This window comes from Pocillopora damicornis, chromosome 6 (assembly GCF_964200805.1).
Source record: "Pocillopora damicornis chromosome 6, jaPocDami1.2, whole genome shotgun sequence".
Lineage (NCBI taxonomy): Eukaryota > Metazoa > Cnidaria > Anthozoa > Scleractinia > Pocilloporidae > Pocillopora > Pocillopora damicornis.
The window spans coordinates 21,676,113-21,701,500 of NC_142675.1; the positions used below are offsets into that span (position 1 = coordinate 21,676,113).

The following is a 25,388-nucleotide window of genomic DNA, read 5'->3' on the forward strand; positions in this document are numbered from 1 at the left end:
GGGTAACCTGTCAATTGCAGTGTGAAACACAAAATTTGTTTGTAATCAGTTCTCAAATAACGAGATGATGTAATTAAGACACTGAGTTTGAAGAACTCTTTATGGTAAATTATTTTAAAGGTTAAATAGTCTTTAGTGATTATTTGGTAAAATACAATCAACATGGGCTGTCCAAAATCACGCATCCTCTTTTTCTAAGTACTTTTTTAATTAATTACCATTTAAGTACTTTTTTCTAAAATTCAAATAACGCACGGTGTGTATGTCCATACTGCTGTTATTCAAGTGGCAAATCTCTGAATGTTCAGTTGTCAGTAAAATGCATGCGCACTGACCGACTTTTGCTACTTTGCTTCACTGTTATCGCAGGTCAAGATGCATATCCGCTCAGTGACAGACTTCGAGTGGCTGAAACAATCTCGCTTCTACTTCAAGGAAGACATCGATGATTGTATTATCTCCATCACAGACGTTGACTTCAGCTATCAGAACGAGTTCCTGGGCTGCACAGACAGGCTCGTCATCACTCCTCTCACGGACAGATGTTACATAACACTTGCTCAGGCACTGGGCATGTCTATGGGTGGTGCGCCCGCTGGACCTGCTGGTACTGGCAAGACTGGTAAGAGTGCTGTCGCAACCTTACGTCTTTAAGATTTGGTTTAAAGATACAATAACACGATACACTCCTCGATTTTCATTGAGAGCCACCTCTTAAAATATTCTTCTGAAAATCTGAATGCTAAAATGCTCCTGGTTTGGTTTTGGAGGCTCGTGTTGCCCCAGAAATTGTCAGACTATAATGAAATTTTTGTTGTGGAACTGCGTCAGCACCATGAAAGCCTATCTTCTGAATATGGTTTCGTACAATTACTTTATACCGTAGTTATCACGCTAACCATTTTACTTGTTATCAATTGGAAATTGCTTGGTTTGTTCCAGAGACAACTAAAGACATGGGAAAGGCTCTTGGAAAGTACGTGGTCGTTTTTAACTGCTCTGATCAGATGGACTTCAGAGGTTTGGGTCGCATTTACAAAGGTAAAATCAATCATATCGATATTATGAACAAACGTGCTCGTGAAATGCAATCAAAGTTAAGTTAGACAATGGTAGTAAATCTGTCATCACGCCAGACGTTTTGAACTAATTGCGATTCTTTTTGTTATACAGGTTTAGCACAGTCTGGAAGCTGGGGTTGTTTCGATGAGTTCAACCGTATAGAGCTTCCTGTGTTATCAGTTGCCGCACAACAAATCTACATCGTCCTAACAGCTAAGAAGGACCGAAAGAAGCAGTTTGTATTCAGTGATGGAGATGTTGTGGATCTTAACCCAGAGTTTGGTATTTTTCTAACCATGGTAAGTGAGCAGATTGGATTTCGTCATTGTTTTGTCAGAGTTCTTGTGATTATTGACTCAACATGCCTTTTTTGTAGAATCCGGGATACGCAGGCCGTCAAGAGTTGCCAGAGAATCTCAAAGTCCAGTTTCGCACTGTCGCCATGATGGTTCCCGACAGACAGGTTCTCAATTCAATTTGTTGTGTCGGTTTGTTTTTCTCTTTATTTTAAAGAAGTGAATTTGTATTTGTTATGATATTTTAATATTCCAGTCGTGAAAGGGTTTATTTATAACTTAGAAATACTTCTTATTTCAGATTATAATGAGGGTGAAACTAGCCAGTTGCGGTTTTATTGAAAATGTCATTCTGGCTCAGAAATTCTTTACGCTCTACAAACTGTGCGAAGAACAGCTCAGCAAACAGGTTCGTGTAACGTTATTGAAAAAAATGTAGATTCTCTCTGTGTGGATATGTTTAGGGAGAAGAAGAGTTCATTTAAATCTTTCCTCTAGCAGCAGACGCCTGTAACCGACAGAGAGAACACTACAATCCTACAAGGTTAACTACTTTGTTGAACAACGTGTATTATTCTTTATAAGGAGCGACTCCAAAAGACAATACAGTAATTATCCTCACCAAACTTATTTTAGCCTGCTACAGTCTTTATCCTAGCTCACCACTGACACAAACTCATAGTTTTCTCCATAGCTCCTTTAATAAACAATTTTCACAGTAACTCTCTCTCAGAATAGCTTTCCAAACAGTCGGTCACCCCCGACAACAGCAACTACAAGTACTATACGACTGAGTCCCTATATACATTTACAAAGTATTCCAAAACACTCCGGAAGCTTACAAAACAACTATTTTGGTTAGTTACATTATAAATGCGTGACCTAATAAAATGTTCTAGAAGGTTCCATGGTATGTATGTTGTCAGGTTGTTGCACTCTTTATGACAAGGGCTACCAGGGCTGTATGGGAAATCTGATTTTAATACCAGCAGCTTCAATAATTTGACCTCATCATGTAGTTTGTGTCCAGAATTTCAGTGCAAAGTAACGATTCCATCAATTGAAGTATTTTTTTCCCAACTGAAAATGTGTAGGTTCACTACGACTTTGGTTTGCGAAACATCTTGTCAGTGCTGCGTACTTTGGGTGCTGCTAAACGAGCCAACCCACAGGATAGTGAAAGTACCACTGTAATGAGAGTACTACGAGATATGAACCTATCCAAACTGGTAAGATGCATGTAATACGAACAGAATAAACGAGATCGTTCGTGGTTGACTTGATTTGTTCCGAGACTTGAAGACTTGAAGAGGTATTGAATTCGGGAGTCTTCAAGAGCTTTAAAAAATAGTGAAAACTGAAAATTAATTACTGAAATAAAATGCTCAAAATAACTGCAACTGTTGCCAAGTTGCTAGGTGAAAGCTCGGCACGATTTCTGAATTTACTGAATTTACTGAATTGACGGCTGAAATATTTGAATGATACTAATTTTGTGGCAAACCTCCCACATATGAATGTTCAGGCCATGCGATTTGCGTGGTGAAAATCCGTGAAAGGGTTCAGAAAAAGTCTAGAACTTGTTCTGAACTTTGAACACAAACATTGTACTTTTGTGTGTTTATGTGTTTAGGTGGACGAGGACGAACCCCTCTTTCTGAGTTTGATCAATGATTTGTTCCCTGGAATAGTCTTGGACAAGGCTGGTTACCCTGAACTTGAAGAAATGATTCAGAAACACGTTGAAGAGGCAGGACTGATCTTCCATCCTCCTTGGATACTCAAACTAATCCAGGTATCGGCAAATATCTTGAGGAAAATTTTTAGCCTTGAATCTACTTTTTTTGAAGAAATCATTTATACCAGGTCATTCCCAGATAATTAGTTAATGTGGGTACATTTAGACACATTTTTTACCGCAGTTGTAACGTGATTTGCATGGAAACGTGTTGAAACATGACGAAAATAGGGACATTTTGTATCGTTTAGTTTTTAAGACTTGGCTTTTTTAGGATTTCCATTAGTCTATGTTTGCATTGAAAAGGATTTGTGTTTTTAATCATCGCAAGCTGTTGCTTTGGTTTTTTGTTCATCCTAGCTCTACGAAACTCAGCGTGTTCGTCATGGAATGATGACCCTGGGACCAAGTGGAGCCGGCAAGTCAGTTTGTATTAACATCCTCATGAAGGCCATGGGTGACTGCGGTGCTCCACATCGGGAGATGCGCATGAATCCGAAGGCTATCACTGCGCCGCAGATGTTTGGCAGGTTGGATGTAGCGACTAATGACTGGACAGATGGCATATTCTCTACTTTGTGGCGAAAAACGCTAAAGGCAAAGAAAGGTTTGTGTCCACGAGCTACTCTTTAGGTATTCTTCAAATTGCACATCAAATTTAATTTTATGACCAAGTAATTTCTGTTTTGTGGAAAACTATCTTCAACTTGACCACGAAACGTGAATGTAGTAAAGTTATACCAAATCCATCCAACTTTGAAAGAACTAAGAATTTCCTTTTGCCCATGTCTAGCCTTTGTAATGAAACCACAGAGAAGTTGGGCAAAATAATTATGAAGTATAATCGTTCGTTTCACAAATTTATCCATGCTGTTATTCCTATTCTGGCACTGAAATAAAATGGCAACTCGTAACAGCGCGTAAAAGCGGCTTCGCATTGGTCAGCAGCTGTGATTGGCGCATTATGACGATGTGTTACTTCACGTTATCGGTAAAACTGACCGCTTCAGTTTCGTTCATTCGAGCACGATGAATAAAAAAAAACCTTTTCACAATGTACACAGGGGGCAAGTTTCTAAAGAAACTGTAGTACTGCGTCGGTGGGAGAGTATAGCAGGCTAATTTAGTATTATCAACTGAGTTGTCGACGTAAATTGGCCACCATAAAGAGCTTCAAAGCTGACGTTTCGAGCGTTAGCCCTTCGTCAGAGCGAATGGAGGAATTTACCTTTCAAAATGTAGATTGACTCTACTGTTAATGGCTAATTAGCTCTCTTGGGTCTAATGCGGGATTTTTGCAGGGGAACACATTTGGATCGTACTAGATGGTCCTGTGGATGCCATTTGGATCGAGAACCTGAACAGCGTTCTGGACGATAACAAGACACTTACACTAGCCAACGGGGACCGAATTCCTATGTCACCTCAATGTAAAGTTGTGTTTGAGCCACACAACATAGATAATGCTTCACCTGCCACTGTATCGCGTAATGGAATGGTGTACATGAGCTCCTCCGTTATGGACTGGAGACCAATAGTCAAGGTGCTTCACTTTTCTTAATGAAACGTCCTCTGTTGAAAAAAGCTGAAAAAAATATTCCGTTTAACAATTTGTAGATGAAACTGTTATGTGTGTTTGTGTGTGTGTGTGTATATATATATATATATATATATATATATATATATATATATATATATATATATATATATATATATATATATATATATATATATATATATATATATAACTAACTGCAGACAGTACTGTTTCGGCCTTCTGGGCCTCATCAGTGCAGTGCTGATGCTAGGATGGAGGAAAGACTATATAGCCACCTCAAGTGATCTCACATATGTGGGATCATCTAAGCCATGCCAGAGTGCTCAAACTAGAAAAACTAGTGAGCATATATATATATATATATATATATATATATACCCAGGAAAGTTGGAAAATGAGGGCGATTTTGTTTTTAAGGATGGAAATATGGATTGTTTGACAATGGTTGGCGCCAAACTCAGGGTAACAGAGAATCGATGCGTCCTCTTTGATTCTTTCACTTGTATATATATAAATAAAATTATATATATATATATATATAACTGCAGACAGTACTGTTTCGGCCTTCTGGGCCTCATCAGTGCAGTGCTGATGCTAGGATGGAGGTAAGGCTATATAGCCACCCCAAGTGATCTCACATATGTGGTATCATCTAAGCCATGCCAGAGTGCTCAAACTAGAAAAACTAGTGAGCATGCATGGTGATATATATATATATATATATATATAAAATTTTATTTATATATATACAAGTGAAAGAATCAAAGAGGACGCATCGATTCTCTGTTACCCTGAGTTTGGCGCCAACCATTGTCAAACAATCCATATTTCCATCCTTAAAAACAAAATCGCCCTCATTTTCCAACTTTCCTGGTTGACCTATTGTTTGATTCTTAAACCTACGTAGGCTTGGCTGAACAAGAGAGAAGTACAGGAACATGACGTGTTGGAACCGTTGTTTGAGTGCATCTTTGATGAGGTTTACACTTACGTCAAGCAGAATCTTTCTCCAAAGATGGAGGTGTTGGAATGTAACGTCATCAAACAGGTAACTGTGCAGCTCTCTCAACGTAAATTTCCTACGTGAAGGGGGGGGGGGGGGTGCTTATCAGTTTCGAGGGCTTCTAAAGTACGGGGGGGCTCATTTTACTCGGCGTATTTAAATTACAAAGCACCATAAAGGATGCTGTGACAGAGAGCACGTTTTCTCTGTTGCTTGAATTTGAGGATTCTTATGTTTTTCACGTTTTCATCGGTCAATCTTCAGATGGATGGCAATGTTGGTTGGCTTAAGCCATACTATACACACTTCTACTTGTCTGGTCTGGTTGATACTTGCTGGGGACTAACGTCGTAGACAAATAAAACTTATGAAGGGTCGCTGAGGCCCATGAACATCAGCACCACAGCAAGATAACTCAATCCATTCCTGATAACGGCTGTTTTTGTTCGCATTTGCAGTGTATCGACATACTGGAGGGTCTTATTCCAAGCAAAGAGGAACACGGTGTTCTTAAACCAAACCACTTAAGTCGACTTTTCGTTTTTGCTCTCATGTGGGGAGTGGGTGCTCTGCTGGAGATAGAAGACCGTGCCAAGATGGAGGAGTTTCTAGTCAAACACGGAAAGCTTGCTCTGCCTGATATCGACGCAGGAAGCCAGGACACCATCTTTGAGTTTGTGGTAGACAACTGTGGTGAGCACCGGTTATTTATTACCTTTCCCATAACACAAAAATTGATTGTTAAGATCTACGCATAAAGTAAATAGTAAACTTTGAAACATGCGCAAATTGACTCGTCTTAGGCGCCTAATAAAGGTTGTTACGGTTTTGAAATTTGGTGTCGTTGAAGGCATTAGTCTTACAGCCGGTAAGATATCTTCGTAATTGATCGTGGAGAAATTATTATAATCAACATTTTATATACATGATATAAAAGTTGTTTTTTGATTTACATAACACAAATTGTTGAAAATAGGTATTTCAGATCCTGGGTAGAAATGTCCAAAGCTGATGGTGTTGTTAATTGTACTGTTAGGTAATTGGGAACACTGGTTGAACCGAGTTCAAGAGTACAACTACCCACCTGATTACAAACCCGAGTACTCCTCCATCTTAGTACCAAATGTTGACAATGTCAGAACCAGCTTCCTTATGGAAACTATCGCCAAGCAGAGCAAGGTTCGTGCTTTAGTGTGTTTACCCCAATATACTTCTGGAAGGTTGGACCACTCAGATTTCAAAGAGATTTCATTATTATTTGCACTGTCTTTCGGCCAGATCAGTCAACTTTTAAATTTTATTCACTTTTCTGATGGAAACTGAACGAAAGCTTAAACCTTAATTACAAAAAGAGCTATTCGAGTTTAACTGACGACTCTTAGGTCCTCGATAAGTTTCGCCTTGTTCAAAAACCGTAATTTCCGTGTCCGGCGAGGTGATTTTACATGGATAGACAACTGTTCACAGCTGCACAGAAAACCTGTTGGAAAACACCGGTTTTATTACCAGGTTTTCTTTAACGGGCACCCGTTAAAGAAAACCTGGTAGTGTAAATTCGGGTGTACTTAACCGACAAGAAAAAGAAAGCTTGACACTAAGTTAGATTAAGATTTTCGTTTCCTTTTTTAAAAGGCAGTACTGCTCATTGGGGAACAGGGTACAGCAAAGACAGTGATGATCAAAGGTTACCTTGCCAAATACAACCCTGAAGTGCACATGAGTAAGAGCGTCAACTTCTCTTCTGCCACCACACCTTTACTCTTCCAGGTCAGTTCACTCAGTGCCAGATCTATCTTTAGCTTCCAAATAATAGTTCCAAGCTTACTCTGACCGCATTTTGCTCCTTTTACAGCGTACAATCGAGAGCTACGTGGACAAACGCGTGGGTACCACGTACGGACCACCGGCGGGGCGCAAAATGACCTGCTTTATCGATGACGTCAATATGCCTATTATAAATGAATGGGGTGATCAGGTTAGCTGGTTCTTATATATTTTAGGTCACCATTTAGAGCTTTGCCGCAATTTATATCGTTGGCACATTTAAATCTCTGAGATGTGCCACGTGCTTGATCTTGCCATTTCGTATTTACCTTATTCTGAGTTAGACCTTTATCCGCGCGCTTGTTCTAGGCGTCAGTGCAACCCTTCGGTCGAATCTCTTAGATTTCGGAAATTAATGTAATGATTGCATACGAATATGCGCTGTTAAGGTTAAGTGTCCTAAATCAATCCGTGAATGCACTGGAACTACCCCCACCATGTTCTCCAAGAAATTTTTTAAAACTCTCTTGCCACCTCTAACTCAGTTGCAAAAGCAAATTCAGTTACAACTTGGTCATGTGACTTTTTTGGGTCTCACAGAGCTAGCCCCGTTGATAATGAAGTTACTCAGAAAAATGCAGGGGAAAAAAAGAGAGAAGTCAGACTTCAAAGGAAATGTTGTTCCCCAACAAGATGAATACACCTCTTTCACTGCTGATCTCACTTAGCGATACCCTTCGGGTGCCTTTTTAGGTAACAAACGAGATTGTGCGTCAAGTAATGGAGCAACAAGGATTTTATAATCTGGAGAAGCCTGGCGAATTCACACACATCGTGGACATTCAATTTATTGCGGCCATGATCCACCCAGGAGGAGGAAGGAATGATATTCCTGAGAGGCTCAAGCGTCAGTTTAGCATCTTCAACTGTACCTTGCCTTCAAATGCGTCTATAGATAAAATATTTGGTAAGTTTCTTAAAAGTTTGAAAGTCTTAACCACCTTAACTGTTCTTTCTGCAAATTTTATGCATGTTTTTACCTAACTTACAGTAAAGAACACTTCGTTTAGGCCTCAAGTTGAGGTTTTTAGCACGCCTTTTGTAAAACTCAGACAGGAAGTTATTGAAAGGTATCACTTTCTTTATCGACCGTTTGTGAGAAAAATCTCTTAGGAAAATTCAGCTTTGAACCAATTGAAACTTTTAAATGTATGATGTCAAGTTATCGTTCATACACTCAACTTGCTTAGGCCAAAAAGAAACATTTCGTCTAATTTCACTGTTTGTGAATATCTGAAATAAAATTTGATCTTGTAAGTAAGTCTGTCCAAGTTAACTAAGGATGCGCAGTTTTATATCCTTTCCTTTTCCCTGCCAACTTACTTTCCAACATAGCTTTTAGTGGTTGTTTAATGTATTAGTTATTTGTAAATGCCTTTTAAAATTATTGTCTTTAGTTAATGATCTTACGCTTACTGCTAACGATCCTTCCATTCAAGGTGTCATTGGTACTGGGTATTTTTGCTCAGCTCGATTCTCAGATGAAGTTTGCGATATCGTCGATCAGCTCGTCGCCTGCACAAGGGTTCTTTGGCAGAAAACCAAAGTAAGAAACTCTTGGCTCTGTAAGACGACTTACATTTTATTATCTCCACAGAAGATGCAAAGGTTATTGCACGGCCGTGGTGGATATATTAATTTTAACTTTGAATTGGTACACATCCAATGTTCTGTTTGTTATCTAACTATGAATGAGGTATACAAGCCAAGCACAAATCAAGAGTACTAAATACAGCCATGAATTGCTTGTAAACCCAGCTTACGTGAAAGCTATTTCAAGTTGTTACCTGAAAATAAGTAGTGATAAGTGAACTGAGTGGAGTGCAATTTTAGTCTTAGCAGGGCTCAGCTAAATTAGCACCATTTTACACTCCGGGAGTGTAAAATGCTGCCAAGTAACTCGTGATGAACCTAAAAAAAATTAGCGTTCGGATTCAGCTAAGCATCCCCTACAAGGGAGAAGCAGTATGCTTAATCGTTTCGTTGTTCTACACGGTCTTAAGGAGGCTCGAAAGGGTTTTTCGTTGTTGCAGTGTTTGTGAAACGATGGAAGATTACAAAGAAGGATACTTAATTGTGGTGGGCAAACTTGCAACTCTATTGCTGATCTATACTTTGAGAGTACTTGTGACGTCATATCAGTTACCATGGCAACGTACAAGGTCCACAAAAACGTTCACTAAATTTTAGTTTTTGTAAATTATCTGAAAAACTAATTGGGTGACCTACCATTTTTATTTCTTTGTTGGAAAGTTCCCTAAATTCTTTAACTTTTCAGACAGTATGGAAATAATTTATCCAGTCGAATTAAATATATTTAAAGAAAATGCGATTTATGGCTTGCAGAAAATTCTACTGAATAATTTTTCCCGAAACTTTTATATTTGAAGTGCCATCGTGAATGGTGCGTGCATGCAAAAAATCAAGATAGGTCACCGAACAAAATTTCGAGCTAGAAACAAATGTATTTCGCAGATTTTATTTCCGGTTCGCGCAATTTCAAGCAACATTTAACTACCGGTGTGCTGATTTTGATTCATTCATCTGACGCGTGCCTCTTAGTTGTGGCGTGTGTAGATTGTGCGCGCGCGTGCATCTAAAAACCCTTTCCAGCCTCCTTAATTCAGTTCTTGAGATTTTGGATCTCTTGAAAACCTGCTCCCATTCCGTGTTTGAATAGTAACCATTCTTTGACTTACTTTAGGCCAAGATGCTACCTACACCCGCCAAGTTCCACTATATTTTCAACCTGCGTGACTTGTCACGTATATGGGAAGGCATGCTAAACGTAGCTGGAGAAGAAGTCAACACTAGAAAGCTTGCTCTAGCGTTGTGGAAACACGAGTGTACTCGAGTGATAGCCGATCGCTTCACGAACGACGCCGACCGCAAGTGGTTTGAGAAGACGGTAACAAGAGTAATTGAAGAACATATGGGCGAGGAAGGTGCGGAACAATTGATGGACGAACCTTACTTCGTTGATTTTCTCAGGTGTGTACGTAGAAATAGGTCTTCCGAGAGTTGGTGAGTCTACTGAAACATTTGGTGTTAAGTTGAGAGGGTGATCTTGTTTACTGAACTGAAAAGAACTCTTTTAGTCTGAGCTGTAATGTAGCGATCGATAAGGGTTTTATTCCTTGCCTTAGCTCTGTTTATTAATTGTTACTCAGTCCTTTGATTTGTTTTTGTTTTGTTTTTTTTTGCACTGTTTGTTAGTTATTCACATTCTGAATATTTATCTGGCTGTTTTCATCATTTTGCTATGCTGAGGCTTATCAAGACCAGAACAGCTGTCTTCGGTTGTTAGCGCTGTGGCTTAATTTTTCATCAAATTTCTGTCGGCAGCCACCATAACTGTTGCGATAGAGAGCGTGCTGTGGCTTCAACGTACCATTTTTACCATATCACCATTTTGCTGTTATATAGTCTTAGTTTGTGGTATATTTATACCAATCTTTTACAATAAAATGTAAACCTTTCACCAGCGAATTGCAGCCACTTGTTGATTAGAACACATAGCACCAATATAGTACTGTTTACGGACGTTATACTTTACCATACATGGTATATGGCGATGAACTTGTAGGCACTATCCTAATCTGGATGAAAGCATCGAAAGCTCATGCCTATAACGCCTGGAAATTCTTGATAAAAAGGTGAATTTGTTTTCAGGGATGCACCAGAACCGACAGGAGAGGAAACAGAAGATGCCGATTTGGATGCACCCAAGATTTACGAAATGGTAAATTAAAGAGCGCACGAGACTAGATGTGACCAAGACTAGGTCAGCTACCATACGAAATCGGCCGCTAAAAGACACTATTTTATTCCTGAGCAACGAACTGCTTTGGGGACATTTAAATTTAAAGTACAATTGAAATGAAATTAATTGTTACAGACTAATGTAATCATATCAGAATCTACGGTAAGATCTATAGAAAACTCAAATTATGACGTTTCTGATTTCGAAGGGCACAGTCCTTGCAGCCATCCGCGATAAACATGCTTATAAATCTTAAATAACTATCATGTGTATGGCACTGTGGTGTGTAAAGGTTTTTTGAGTACCCTGTTTTGAAACCTGTTCTTGGAAGACCTTGCAAATGAAAAAGACATGCATTGCTATAGTGGCTCTTCTGTGTTTTGCAGGTGCCGACGTTAGATTTTTTGAATGAGAAGCTGGGCCAGTACATGGCGATGTATAACGATACCGTTCGAGGAGCAAACCTAGATCTGGTGTTTTTCAAAGATGCAATGACTCATCTCGTAAAGGTGAACTTTGTTTTCCCATGTGGTGGGACAGAAAGCCTTGCGATAGACGAGAGAGGAACCAGTTTGTCCTCTTTACCATGACTTCATGTGACATTCAGTTGAGATGAACATTCATCTGCCTGTATGTGGTATAATTATCTGTTTCACATCAGATAGTGCAGATCCGAATGTTCAAAACCTAGATACTTTTTGTACTGTTCTGTGCGCCACGTGGGCTATTCAAACTGTTTTTTCTTATCAGATCTCCCGTATTATCCGCACACCGTGTGGCAACGCCCTTCTTGTTGGAGTAGGAGGGTCTGGCAAACAATCTCTTACAAGACTAGCCTCTTTTATCGCTGGATACAAAATCTTCCAGATTACACTTACAAGGTAAAGCCATACTCAACTGTTACGACTCGGTTTTGTTTTGCAGCATTCACGGGACTAAAAGTCTACATATGTGCAATAAAAAAAAATAACTTCTCTCTTTTCATGAACTGGTTCAAGCTTTATTGCCCATTCAATTCACTTCACAGGTTTGAGATTTATTGGTCATGGTTTTCAAAGGGTAAGAGAGTGGTGGTGGGGGTAGGGTCTCGTTTTCTGGAAATTAGAAGAGGGGACCATTCCCTAGCCAGCCAGTTTTACAAATTTTTTAATACAAGTTTAGTTTGACGCTAGTTTTGCGTCCTAGGACGAAAGCTCATCGAAGGTTTTTGCACTGCCGCTACACTCTTACTGAACTATAGCTACTAAGAGCTCAGTCAATTCAACGTCACATCTGTTGGTCAAATTTGTAGGTCATACAATATCAGCAACTTGATGGATGACCTTAAATACCTGTACCGTGTCGCAGGCTCTGAAGGAAAAGGCATTACATTTGTCTTCACTGATAATGAGATCAAAGATGAGAGTTTCCTGGAATATCTGAACAATGTGCTTTCTTCCGGAGAGGTATGAAGCGTTTTACTACGGCTGTGGTCCTTCCTCCAAATGTTACTGCTTTTGGTAGAATTTTTTTCAAACTGATGTCCTATTTATAGTCGTGAGTTTTCTTTGGGAAGTGGACTTGTGAATGCTAAATACAGTTATTAGGAAAATTTGAAAATAACACATGGATTTGTCGAGGGAAAACTGCTACAAAAGAACTCTCTCTCTTTATCCTTTAATAATTTCCTTGGTAATTGTCATTGTATGGAACTGATTTATACCAGTCCCGGACAAGTCTCCTTTTTACAATAGAGGCTAGTCAGGCTGTAGAATAGAGGACGTTTTAAGGAAAAACTTGTCACATTTTTCAATCTACACCTTTAGGAATAACTTCCAACGTAAATGCGGCTTCATCAATGATTTCTTCTATCGTCAGGTATCTAACTTATTTGCTCGTGACGAGCTGGACGAAATAACTCAAGGTCTCATCGGAGTCATGAAGAAGGAGATGCCGCGAGTTCCACCAACCAATGATAACTTGTACAGCTATTTCATCTCGCGCTCCAGAAAGAATCTGCATGTGGTTTTATGTTTTTCACCCGTAGGTTTTACTCACTTATTCCTTAAAGTCCCTAAAAAAAACGGGGTGCAGCGTCGGGAATAATTTAGGGCTCTTATTGGCTTGCTGCACTTCAACAGTGTAATGTAGGAGACTCATTTGTAAGACTCGGTAGAAATTGTAACTTGTACCTCTCTGGCATTGTTCGACTTTCAACCCTTAAAAAGTGTTTATTGTAGAACAGTAGCAGATCGGTATCTCAATACACAACAACGGAGCGATGATTACGAGAAATAGATACTTTCAGTGGTCCTCAATTTCAACCATCGTTTACCATACCTCACCACACTCCTAAACTGGGTGAGAGAATGTCAAAGCGGCTCCCTTTCATTTCTTAATTTTGATTACCTTTAAGAGTATTTGTTGCGTCTTATTTTCAAATTGGCGTTTTTCAGTAGCTCTCGATTTCGTACTCTATTAAATTTTACTGCAGGTTGGAGAGAAATTTCGAAACCGCTCTTTGAAGTTTCCCGGCTTGATCAGTGGTTGTACCATGGACTGGTTTACCCGCTGGCCAAAGGATGCATTGATTGCAGTGGCAGACTACTTCTTGTCCAAGTTCGACATCACGTGCACGGCGGCTATTAAGAATAGTGTGGTGCAGACCATGGGAACCTTCCATGATGGAGTGGCTGAGGCCTGCGTCGAGTATTTTGAAAGGCAAGGAAATGTCAAAATGTATTGCTACTGCGTTTATTTTCCAACTTATGAGTCACTTTATGACTCAGAGGTATGGATACTCATAGTTGATTTATTTTCAACATACTTCCTCAAAGTTCAAATAACCGGCTTTAAATTTCTAACACTAGTTCTGATATGAAGAAACTTTTTGTCTCATCTCTTATTTGCTTATGCCACTTTCCAGGTTCCGTCGTCAAACACACGTGACTCCCAAATCGTACCTGTCATTTGTGGACGGGTACAAAACCATCTACGCCGAGAAGAGATCACAGATTGGCGAACTTGCGAACCGTATGAACACTGGACTTGATAAACTGGTTGAAGCCAGTGCCTCAGTGGCGGAGCTGGCAAAGGAGCTAGTTGTGAAAGAGAAGGAACTCGCCGCTGCCTCAGTCAAGGCTGACAAAGTATATAATTATTCCTTAAGTTTTTAAGCAAATGAAGATCATCGCAGTATGTACTCAACTTAAGCAGTTGAGAAATAAGGCCTGAAAAAAATTCAGGCCTGAACGGGAATCGAACCCATGACCTCTGCGATACCGGTGCAGCGCTCTAACCAACTGAGCTATCAAGCCAACTGGGAGCTGGTCAATTGTGAGTTCGTTATATACCCGTAGATGGAGAAGAGTGTGATAAGAATACATGAAAGTCATATATTTGTACTGCGGAAAATACATTTTAAGCAAATGAAGATCATCGCAGTATGTACTCAACTTAAGCAGTTGAGAAATAAGGCCTGAAAAAAAATTCAGGCCTGAACGGGAATCGAACCCATGACCTCTGCGATACCGGTGCAGCGCTCTAACCAACTGAGCTATCAAGCCAACTGGGAGCTGGTCAATTGTGAGTTCGTTATATACCCGTAGATGGAGAAGAGTGTGATAAGAATACATGAAAGTCATATATTTGTACTGCGGAAAATACATTTTAAGCAAATGAAGATCATCGCAGTATGTACTCAACTTAAGCAGTTGAGAAATAAGGCCTGAAAAAAATTCAGGCCTGAACGGGAATCGAACCCATGACCTCTGCGATACCGGTGCAGCGCTCTAACCAACTGAGCTATCAAGCCAACTGGGAGCTGGTCAATTGTGAGTTCGTTATATACCCGTAGATGGAGAAGAGTGTGATAAGAATACATGAAAGTCATATATTTGTACTGCGGAAAATACATTTTAAGCAAATGAAGATCATCGCAGTATGTACTCAACTTAAGCAGTTAAGAAATAAGGCCTGAAAAAAATTCAGGCCTGAACGGGAATCGAACCCATGACCTCTGCGATACCGGTGCAGCGCTCTAACCAACTGAGCTATCTGATAAATCTATCTTGCTTAAAATGTATTTTCCGCAGTACAAATATATGACTTTCATGTATTCTTATCACACTCTTCTCCATCTACGGGTATATAACGAACTCACAATTGACCAGCTCCCAGTTGGCTTGATAGCTCAGTTGGTTAGAGCGCTGCACCGGTATCGCAGAGGTCATGGGTTCGATTCCCGTTCAGGCCTGAATTTTTTTCAGGCCTTATTTCTCAACTGCTTAAGTTGAGTACATACTGCGATGATCTTCATTTGCTTAAAATGTATTTTCCGCAGTACAAATATATGACTTTCATGTATTCTTATCACACTCTTCTCCATCTACGGGTATATAACGAACTCACAATTGACCAGCTCCCAGTTGGCTTGATAGCTCAGTTGGTTAGAGCGCTGCACCGGTATCGCAGAGGTCATGGGTTCGATTCCCGTTCAGGCCTGAATTTTTTTCAGGCCTTATTTCTCAACTGCTTAAGTTGAGTACATACTGCGATGATCTTCATTTGCTTAAAATGTATTTTCCGCAGTACAAATATATGACTTTCATGTATTCTTATCACACTCTTCTCCATCTACGGGTATATAACGAACTCACAATTGACCAGCTCCCAGTTGGCTTGATAGCTCAGTTGGTTAGAGCGCTGCACCGGTATCGCAGAGGTCATGGGTTCGATTCCCGTTCAGGCCTGAATTTTTTTCAGGCCTTATTTCTCAACTGCTTAAGTTGAGTACATACTGCGATGATCTTCATTTGCTTAAAATGTATTTTCCGCAGTACAAATATATGACTTTCATGTATTCTTATCACACTATTCCTTAAGTGTTGTCGTGTAGATGTGATTGTCGACTTGGTCATACCGATTGCGAATTCGAAAATTGTACGGGTTTGGCTCAAACTGTATAATTTTTTGGGGCTGAAGCTAAGTTGCAGATTCTCCAAACTGGTAGGGCCGGTTAGCTATACATAGTTTAGCCACTGTTTAACCAAACCTCGTCCTAAACAATCGTCACTGAGCTGAATCTTTCATCTGAAAATTTATTTTTGTGAACAGTGTAAAGAGGACCGAAAGCTAACAGTGGAAGGAAATTTATAAAATTAAATCAGCTCTTCTTGTAGAGAAAACCTGAGGCCCACTGATTGCGTAAAACCGTGGTTTGGGTTAAACCTCGTGTAAATAACCGGCCTGTAAGCTGACCGAGCGTAAAATGTATCTTCTTTCTCATTCTGCACTGGACGTTTTTTATATCGTATATTGTAATACTTTACAAGACGAATGTCATGTATAAGCTTTCGTCGTTGCCTGGCTTCCCAGCGAGTTCTTGGTAGTTCGGCTGAATGGCGTATCTTATCGCGAAATCATAACTGGCTGAGGCTTAGCGCTACTTCGTTTCTTTGCCCAACGCTCTCAGTAAATGATTAACTTCTTCCGTTATGCCTTTGCGATTTTCATCGATTCTTTAACGAGTAAAAAATGCATAGCCAAAATAACTGGTTTTTGAAGTATTGCTCTTTGCCTTATTGTGTCACTGCAGTCATGGGGTATTCATGCGATTTACCTAGGTACTGGCGGAGGTGACCGTTAGTGCTCAAGCCGCCGAGAAAGTTAAAGCCTCGGTACAGAAAGTGAAAGACAAAGCTCAAGCGATCGTGGATGAAATTGAGGCAAGTGCCTGATTTAGTCTGTGTTAGTCAAGGTTGTTGGCTTTATTTGCTCATTTTCGATCGAATGTCGATCTTTTGGCCGGAGTAAACATTTACTGCTGATGTGGATCCTTATCACTTGGAATGAAAACGTTTGGAAATTTGGCGCTGTAGAATGTCATAGCGATGGTAAATTTCAATCTAGTTCTCATCATTAATATGAATGTCCTTTCCTTTTTTTTTTCAATTGCAAGTATACCTTGGATAATACCTTGTGAAGTTTGCATGGCCCTTTGCCAAAAAAAAATCCCATATTCAAGCCGTGAGCGAGCGGGCAGTCTTAAAGTTGGCGACACACGTATTTTATAGCCTATATTATATCTCACATGCCAGATATCGGCGATTTTAAACGTCGATCGCAGCGATTAGCGAAAAAATTGTCAGGTATGTCGCCGGTGAAAGGTTATTATTGAAAACAAAATGAGTGCAACGTTTTTAATTAGGCTGATAAAGCTGTTGCGGAAAAGAAGCTGTCAGCAGCCAAGCCAGCTCTGGAGGAAGCTGAGTCAGCCCTACAGGTTGGTGCAAATGGAGCGTGGTTAATTTGTATTCAGGCTAATTAAGGCAGAACTCCGTCATTATCCTCTGTAATATGTCCGTCCTTCGTTCCTTAAAAACGATCTTGTCTGACTTCCTATTCGTTATGACCTTATAATTTCTTATGAAACACCAATAGCGGTATCTGGGAGGTTTGGCGGAACAACTTTAAGATGTGTCACGTGACTCAACCGGTTACATTTTTAATTTTACAGGACCTTCTGCTCTTTAGGTTTGCCATACACTAATTGAATTTGTTCTCACTAATTCAGCCACTAACCATTTCTCTTCCTACGCCCTATGTCTTACACACTCTTCAATCCTTGTAAAGTGGATTTTACTGGAGCTTATTATTCCAGTTTACTGCTACATAGTTACAGGGTTGGCCGAAAGTATTGTTTGATGCCTATAAAATATAACTTTACATCCAATTCAAATTTTACATATTGTGGGTACTTCGGTGGAATTTTACGATTTAAAACCCGTTTTGAATTACATTTTATGGGTATTTCGGTGTGGTATTTTATCACGTTTGTGGTTTTGCGCTTGTTTTACTGCCTATTCTATAGCCTATTGTTTTGCCTTACGACAAGTAAAATTCCAGGAACGAACTGCAATTCAAGCTCCTTATCTATGGTAACTAATTTGTTGTCTCGCCAGACTATCAAAGCTGCTGACATATCTACTGTTCGTAAACTGGCCAAACCACCTCATTTGATCATGCGCATCATGGACTGTGTGTTACTTCTCTTCAGACGTACAGTGTCCCCATTTATCTATGATGCAGAGAGGCAGTGTCTTACACCCAGTTGGAGTGAATCTCTTAAGGTGACACCATTCATATTTACTCTCTACGATGTGAGACATTGTTTAGGTTTTGCAACTATCCTCGCCATATATGTTATTAAATCGTAACTCGGAATGAGGTAATCTTCTGTCTTAAAGGTCACCTATTGACTGAATCTATTCAATATTAAAAACATGAAGCGATTGGATGCTCGATCTGGACCTGTAGCAACTTGTTAGTAATTCGTTGAAAGAGCCTTATGATTGGATTTACCTGATTCGAATTTCTATGTTTGTTCCTAATTATGCTCTAGTATTGATCTATATTTCTTTTACAGAAAGAAAAGTGCTAAAATCTTAATGCAAAAAAAGAAGATAAGAGTAATAGTTCGCCACAGATCGCCATGCAATCTTACAAGAAAAAGATAATTTACCTCATGGCCGCGTCCTGGCTTGAATAAAAGAAGTAAATCAAAAGAAAGCTGACATTTTGTCATTTGGAGATTTCTTAAAGCTGAGCAAAGTGACAGGGGAAATTTACAGAGAGCTTGTTTTTATTATTATCATTACTATCGTAGTTATTATTATAATTATTATTTTCGTTACCATTATTATTTTTATCGTTATTATTTTAATGATGATTAATATTATTATTATTTGACTTTTTACTTTTTATTATGTTACAGTGAATGAACACTAATGTATCAAATTTTCGTATAGCTTATGAGTCAGGGAGGATTCCTTCAAAATTTAGTAAACTTTCCAAAAGACACAATCAACGAGGAAGCTGTTGAATTACTTCAACCCTACCTTTCGATGGAAGACTACAATTTAGAAACTGCTAAAAAGGTTTGTCATTTTGGTCGTAAATAATGCTTTACAGAAATGTCCAGGGCTTCCTTTTAATACTCACTTTCCGTTCCTCTGTTTTTCTTTTAAAGGTTTGTGGCAATGTGGCAGGATTGTGTTCGTGGACATGTGCGATGGCTTTTTTCTATGAAGTGAACAAAGAGGTTTTACCTCTGAAGGTAAGCTATGGAGGGGCAAAAGGAGATATTAGATCCTTTATTGTTGTTATGCAGACTGTCTTCAATGCCTTTATTAATGACCCAAGGCAGTGAAATGGTACACAGGTACTACGGTCATTCCGCGTAAAGAAGTTCTGAAGATGAATGGCTTATTATTCCAACTAAGCTGTACGAGAAGAGAAGAAGGAAAGAGCCACAAGAAGAGAGAGGAGCCGCCTAGTTGAGTGGCTGCATCCAAGAGAGTTGGTTTATCTCACTAAAAGCTTTATGGTTATTAAATTGCACATGAGCATTAACTCACAACTGGAGTCCCCTCATTAGGCACTGATCGGTGACTAGATTTAAGAGACTTGATATGACTCACAATTTAGATTCGCGCCATCAGGAAAAACAAAAAAACAAAACTCACACAAGTTTCCTGTATAGACAAATATTTGAAAGCACCACGTCACGCTGGCAAACAAAAGCATGCCATTGGAAGGGAATGAAGGAAACATTTGCATTTATTTTTTTAATGGGTTATTTCTTTAATTGTGTCTGTTTTTTCCAGGCTAATCTCGTCGTACAGGAGGCAAGACTCAAAGTGGCTGCCGCTGAACTGAACAGTGCACAGGCTCAATTGGATGATAAGCAGCGGGAACTGGACAAAGTGCAAGCAATGTACGATGCCGCTGTCAGGGAGAAACAGGTGACAACGGCGTCTGCTAAAGTGTATTTTAAAATATTCTTCTAGGTATTTGGTTTAGAGCCTATCGCTATGTGGAACGACTGGAGCACATCCCGGTTTCCTGTGTTGACATTAGACTAATCTACAATCATGGGGCTCCGTGCAGGTCTCCAATTTCGTCTCTGCAAGGTGCTGCTAGTCGTTTCAATTACTGTGTGGAGAAATTAACTGAAAAGTAAATGTCAGAACCAGCAGAAAAAGCGATCAAGATGTGATGGAATAATTGACAGAACACTACTCCAGATAGATGCTTTTAAAAGAAGTTTATCCTTGAAATGTCCTCTGAAAATGGTTTTTTATTACTACGACAGGAGTTGCTTGACGATGCTGAATCATGTAAGAACAAAATGCAAGCTGCTTCTGCGCTCATTACAGGCTTGGGAGGTGAGAAGGTTCGGTGGACTCAACAGAGTAAAGAGTTTCAGGATCAAATTGGCAGGTAAGACAATCGGGAAGCAGATTTGTTGTATTGATTCTACTTCATGACGTTTATGATTGGCCTAGAAAACTCACGCCACATTCTCAACCAATCAGTTGCAAAACTAAAATCCATAAGCACGTGATCACTTAATTTTATTTCCCTGCGCTTGGTTTAACTGTAAAGTAAGTGCAGCTATTTGTGATATTTACCGGCTTTGCTCAGATTTTTGTAGCGATCAATATAATTGGCTTCACTATACTCAATGAAAAATAACTCCCGAATATAAGGTACTTGTGTTGCTGTCATTTGATTTGAAGAATTTAGATGTAATTTGCACATCTTTCTTTGTCTACCACGTAAACGTTCGTAAATAATCTTTGACCGTGCAGAAAAATCCTTTGATATTTGATGAATATGTGTTAAATATAATAACGTGTTGGAATGAATGTTTGTCGGTTTATTTACTTCTAGGCTCGTTGGAGATGTGTTGCTGGCCACAGGCTTCCTTTCATACTTAGGACCGTTTAACCAAAACTTCCGTAACCTATTGCTGAGCAGGTGGGAGAAGGAAATGACGAAGAACAAGATCCCCTTCTCAGAAAATCTGAATCTCATCAATATGCTAACAGATGCCGCTACGGTGTGTGGTGAAATTGTTTTTCGAGTGTGTACTAATCGAGTTCAAACGATCTGATACATCGAGTTTCAAAAGTTTGTCTTCCAGCAATACGGATCTGCTTTGGGATTGGTTCACCTTGCTCCCATATCGGTTTAAAATATCGCGTATATAACTGTACGACCATCAGGATAAGTACAAAGTATGCAAGATCAATCACAACTTAGTCTCCTTTGTTTGTAAATCCTTATCGCGATCCATGTATTTCGCTCTATTTCGATGACTGAAAATGAAAATTTTCCAAGGAAGAAAAAGAACAGACAAGAACAACAAGCCAAAAATAAAATACTAGAAAAATTGACTTAAGATGGAGGAGACTTGATTGGATTGAAACGACACATTTCATATTAGGCGTTGTAATATTCCTTGAAGAGTAATATTTTGAGAGTCCCTTGGCTGTATTTGAAATTTGTTGTTTATGCACTCGAAGGTGGTCGAGATTATTTCTTTTTGGTGGAAAGGAGTCAAATGAGAATCTTTCTTAACCTTTGTGGGCATCGATTATTATGTTATTTAATGAGTTTGTAAGCCAGGCTCCTCTTTACAGATTGGTGAGTGGAATCTTCACGGGTTACCTAGCGACGAGCTCTCTATTCAGAATGGTATCATTGTTACCAAGGCAACGAGATATCCTCTTCTTATTGACCCGCAAACACAAGGCAAGGCTTGGATCATGAGTAGAGAGAAAGAAAATGAATTGCAGGTGCGGGAAAATTGTTAAATTTCTCAGAGGTTTATAGTATAGTATGATATCAGAAGTATACTCAAAGTTCAAGACTTTTCTAAACGTTTAGCACGTGCAGAAATTCTGGTACTCAAGAAATTAATTCCGTGGAGGAGCTTAAAGAACACGATAACAATTTTAATGATCATGTGTAATTATCTGTCTGGGTTATACACCCAACAAAGGCAAGTTCGAGAATGGACATGAAGTGGAATTTTTTACGCTTAAGGCTCATTATATTGATTTATGCAGTCTGAAGCTGCTTTTCAAGAGTTTCTTCTGACTAAAAATGAGGTTAAAATGTCCACTACAAAATATTCATATTGCCATTAAAGCTGCCAGTTTACCCAACAGTGTCACTCTCATGGAATGTTTCTCTAACTGACAAAGGTATTAGATCTTTATTCTCAAAGGGTTTTTAATCTGCTTTTACTAGGTGACATCTCTCAACCACAAGTACTTCCGAAATCACCTAGAAGACTCTTTGTCTCTTGGGAGGCCCCTTCTCATTGAGGACGTCGGAGAGGAGTTGGACCCTGCTTTGGATAATGTGCTCGAGAAGAACTTTATCAAGTCTGGTTCTACGTATAAGGTTCGAAAACTTTTTTGTGTAGAGAAAATCATCCGAACTGGTAAGGAAAACCCAGCAAGATGAGATATGTTTTAGCTAAATTAAGACGACTTTGATAACCTTAGTTACAAGTGCCGCGGAGTAATAATTGCGATGAACGTGTTTAAGATAAATACGTTCACTGTGGAAAATTTTATGGCTTACCTTATATACCAAGAAGCAACGTCTTTGTTTGAGTCAAGCGTGGACCGGTTCTCAAAACGCTTCAGAGCATTCAAGTGTTTAAAAGACAAGTAACGGTCAGTAAATGATGACGACACAATCTTATACAATTTAAAGCACGCGCAAAGAAAAAGAGCGCGCGCTACTTCTGCGAGGCAGCCCACGCCATAAGCGGAGAGCAATTTCCGCATTTTCGAACTTGGAAATATGAGAACTGTAGTTTCTTGGCTCTTTTTCTACAACATGATCACTGTTAATTGTAAGGCTTTTTTGGTCGAGTCTTGCTTGCGCAGCACGATAAAACTTTTTTAATGTAACAAACTCGTTGGTAAATATCTTTTCGTTTCCATTTCCTAGGTCAAAGTGGGGGATAAAGAATGTGATGTTATGAGCGGTTTCAGAATGTACATCACGACAAAACTGGGAAACCCGTCATACACTCCTGAGGTACGTACAGATTAAACCAGTAAACAACCAGTCTTATACCTCCGTCACAGCCAGTTGATTCGCGAAGCCAAATTCAATTGTTTAAACGTGCTTTGTAATGTTAGTCTATACCTTAATGACCTGATTGTGCGCATTGTAAAGTCTGCCAACTCTTGTGCGTTTTTTCAGGTTATTAAAACCTGCAAACTTCACATTTCGACGAACGCACGCTGGCGCCTGAACCAACTGTAAATTCGTTATTTTAAGCTTGGAATAGGACTCTTGTCTCTCTCTTTTAGGTCAGTGCACGAACAGCCATTATTGACTTCACGGTGACAATGAAAGGCTTGGAAGAACAGCTTCTCGGCAGAGTTATCAACACAGAAAAAGAGGTAAACCGCGCGACGTATGGCTTAATACCACCATTGAGCATGTCATTTTTACGTTTCAGGTTCTTTTGTAGTCTTCTCTAATCTCTTCAGCCTGTTTTCCAATGTTCTTTTGAATCTAGGAACTAGAAGCAGAGCGAGTGAAACTGATGGAGGACGTTACGTCAAACAAAAGAAAAATGAAGGAGCTTGAGGATAACTTGTTGTTCAGACTGACAAGTACTCAGGTCAGTTGGTTTCCTGTGTAATGTTACGTTATAAAAGAATTTATTCGGAATCACTTACGCTCTTCTACCACTTTGCAAACAAAAGTACTTCGAACTGCTGAAGACTGCTTAACAAATCATTTTGTTAAAGTGTTTGGTGTTATTAACTCGTTACTCCTAATCAACAGAATTCTTTTTAATTGTCATTTCCCAACCCATTTACCTGTGGAATGATCTGTCTCGAATCGTGATATTTCTGGGATTGCCTCAGTTTCGGTCATGATTATATAGTTTTCTGTGGTTTTTCGAGGGTCTTTATATCTTATATTAACAACGGGTCCTTTAGGAGGGAAAATTGAAAATTAGTAGCAACTTGAATTTTAGTAGTGGAGTGTGCGCAAAGTGGCTCCTCTCTCATTGTTTCCAAAGGGATTTGTAATTTAGACTGTTACCTTTGGTGAATATGAGAGAAAACGCCGGGGAAAGGATTAGAATCGAGAACAATATTGACCAATACGCACTGGATGCAAGGGTCCAGAATTGAATACAAGCCACAGTTACAGACGGCAAGCGCTCTCAGTACCGCGCCGTCCCTGCCCTTCTCCCCATCTCCTCCCACCGAGAGCCATAACGACCCTGTCGAGTATGTAATGCGGTGATATGGAGAAAAAGTTGCTCCTGTCTAGTACATTTAAAAATTATTTGATCTGGCAGTTTTTTTTCCCATAGGGCTCGTTAGTTGAGGACGAATCTCTGGTAGCTGTACTAAAGACCACCAAAGAGACAGCAGAGGAAGTGAGTGAGAAGCTTGCTGTGGCTGCTGAGACAGAAGTCAAGATCAACTTAGCTCGTGAGGAGTTTCGTCCTGTAGCTACGCGCGGCTCCATTCTATACTTTTTGATTGTTGAGATGAGTATGGTGAATGTTATGTACCAGACTTCGCTGAAACAGTTCTTGGGGATCTTTGATTTGTCCATGGCAAGGTTAGTGATGTGATTACTCGTAAGATTAAGGGCACTGTAATTCTCAACTTCAATCAGGTTAATCTTTGTGATCGTCTTTCACCCAGATAAACAGTGGTCTCTGAATGCTGAAATCATCAGAAGACTTACTGACACAGCCAACCTAAGGAGGAGCGACAGAGACACGTGTTTCGTTTTAGACTTCAGTGAAAAAAGAGGAAATTCATGTAAAAAGATTCATGTTAAAGAAATAATTTGGAATTTTGAAATAATAAGGTTATGGTGATGTGTTTATTTAACAGAGAGGGAGGTCATAGTTGAACAAAGACAAGACTGACGTTTTTTTTCTTTCCAATCACCGATAGGTCCGAAAAGTCACCGATCCCAGCTAAAAGAATTCAGAACATCATCGAGTTTCTGACGTATGAGGTGTTCAAGTATTCATGTCGTGGCCTATTCGAGAACCACAAGTTTTTGTTCACCTTGCTTCTGGCCCTCAAGATTGATATTCAAGGCGGAAAGGTTAAGGTGCTGGAATTCCAGACTCTTATAAAAGGTAAGCGTGTAGAAGAACAAATGAAGGAGGAAGTTAGAGACAAGCGGGCTAGACAGAATTATGGTTCTTGTATTATTGTTATTGTTATTGTTATTATTATTATTATTATTATTATTATTATTATTATTATTATTATTATTATTATTATTATTATTATTATTATTATTAT

The 25,388-nt window shown here is 39.4% G+C and overlaps 1 protein-coding gene across 1 annotated transcript in view; it reads left to right on the forward strand.

The window, feature by feature from the left end:
- LOC113678699 (dynein axonemal heavy chain 8-like) overlaps positions 1-25,388 on the forward strand; it is a 60,809-nt gene that overhangs the window by 28,632 nt on the left and 6,789 nt on the right. The window contains exons 36-74 of the mRNA XM_089210049.1: positions 370-622; positions 943-1,041; positions 1,174-1,361; positions 1,439-1,525; positions 1,660-1,767; positions 2,453-2,587; positions 2,992-3,153; positions 3,457-3,703; positions 4,398-4,639; positions 5,562-5,702; positions 6,116-6,350; positions 6,694-6,836; positions 7,290-7,424; positions 7,510-7,632; positions 8,175-8,388; positions 8,921-9,027; positions 10,186-10,472; positions 11,154-11,223; positions 11,631-11,753; positions 11,995-12,125; positions 12,536-12,689; positions 13,102-13,266; positions 13,718-13,944; positions 14,150-14,372; positions 16,848-16,949; positions 17,432-17,506; positions 18,186-18,353; positions 19,032-19,160; positions 19,253-19,339; positions 19,890-20,027; positions 20,378-20,505; positions 20,959-21,127; positions 21,711-21,866; positions 22,324-22,479; positions 23,038-23,127; positions 23,406-23,498; positions 23,618-23,722; positions 24,431-24,684; positions 25,029-25,219. Of these exons, the coding sequence (XP_089066175.1) occupies positions 370-622; positions 943-1,041; positions 1,174-1,361; positions 1,439-1,525; positions 1,660-1,767; positions 2,453-2,587; positions 2,992-3,153; positions 3,457-3,703; positions 4,398-4,639; positions 5,562-5,702; positions 6,116-6,350; positions 6,694-6,836; positions 7,290-7,424; positions 7,510-7,632; positions 8,175-8,388; positions 8,921-9,027; positions 10,186-10,472; positions 11,154-11,223; positions 11,631-11,753; positions 11,995-12,125; positions 12,536-12,689; positions 13,102-13,266; positions 13,718-13,944; positions 14,150-14,372; positions 16,848-16,949; positions 17,432-17,506; positions 18,186-18,353; positions 19,032-19,160; positions 19,253-19,339; positions 19,890-20,027; positions 20,378-20,505; positions 20,959-21,127; positions 21,711-21,866; positions 22,324-22,479; positions 23,038-23,127; positions 23,406-23,498; positions 23,618-23,722; positions 24,431-24,684; positions 25,029-25,219 (6,040 nt within the window). The remainder of the gene's footprint in view (positions 1-369; positions 623-942; positions 1,042-1,173; positions 1,362-1,438; positions 1,526-1,659; positions 1,768-2,452; positions 2,588-2,991; positions 3,154-3,456; positions 3,704-4,397; positions 4,640-5,561; positions 5,703-6,115; positions 6,351-6,693; positions 6,837-7,289; positions 7,425-7,509; positions 7,633-8,174; positions 8,389-8,920; positions 9,028-10,185; positions 10,473-11,153; positions 11,224-11,630; positions 11,754-11,994; positions 12,126-12,535; positions 12,690-13,101; positions 13,267-13,717; positions 13,945-14,149; positions 14,373-16,847; positions 16,950-17,431; positions 17,507-18,185; positions 18,354-19,031; positions 19,161-19,252; positions 19,340-19,889; positions 20,028-20,377; positions 20,506-20,958; positions 21,128-21,710; positions 21,867-22,323; positions 22,480-23,037; positions 23,128-23,405; positions 23,499-23,617; positions 23,723-24,430; positions 24,685-25,028; positions 25,220-25,388) is intronic.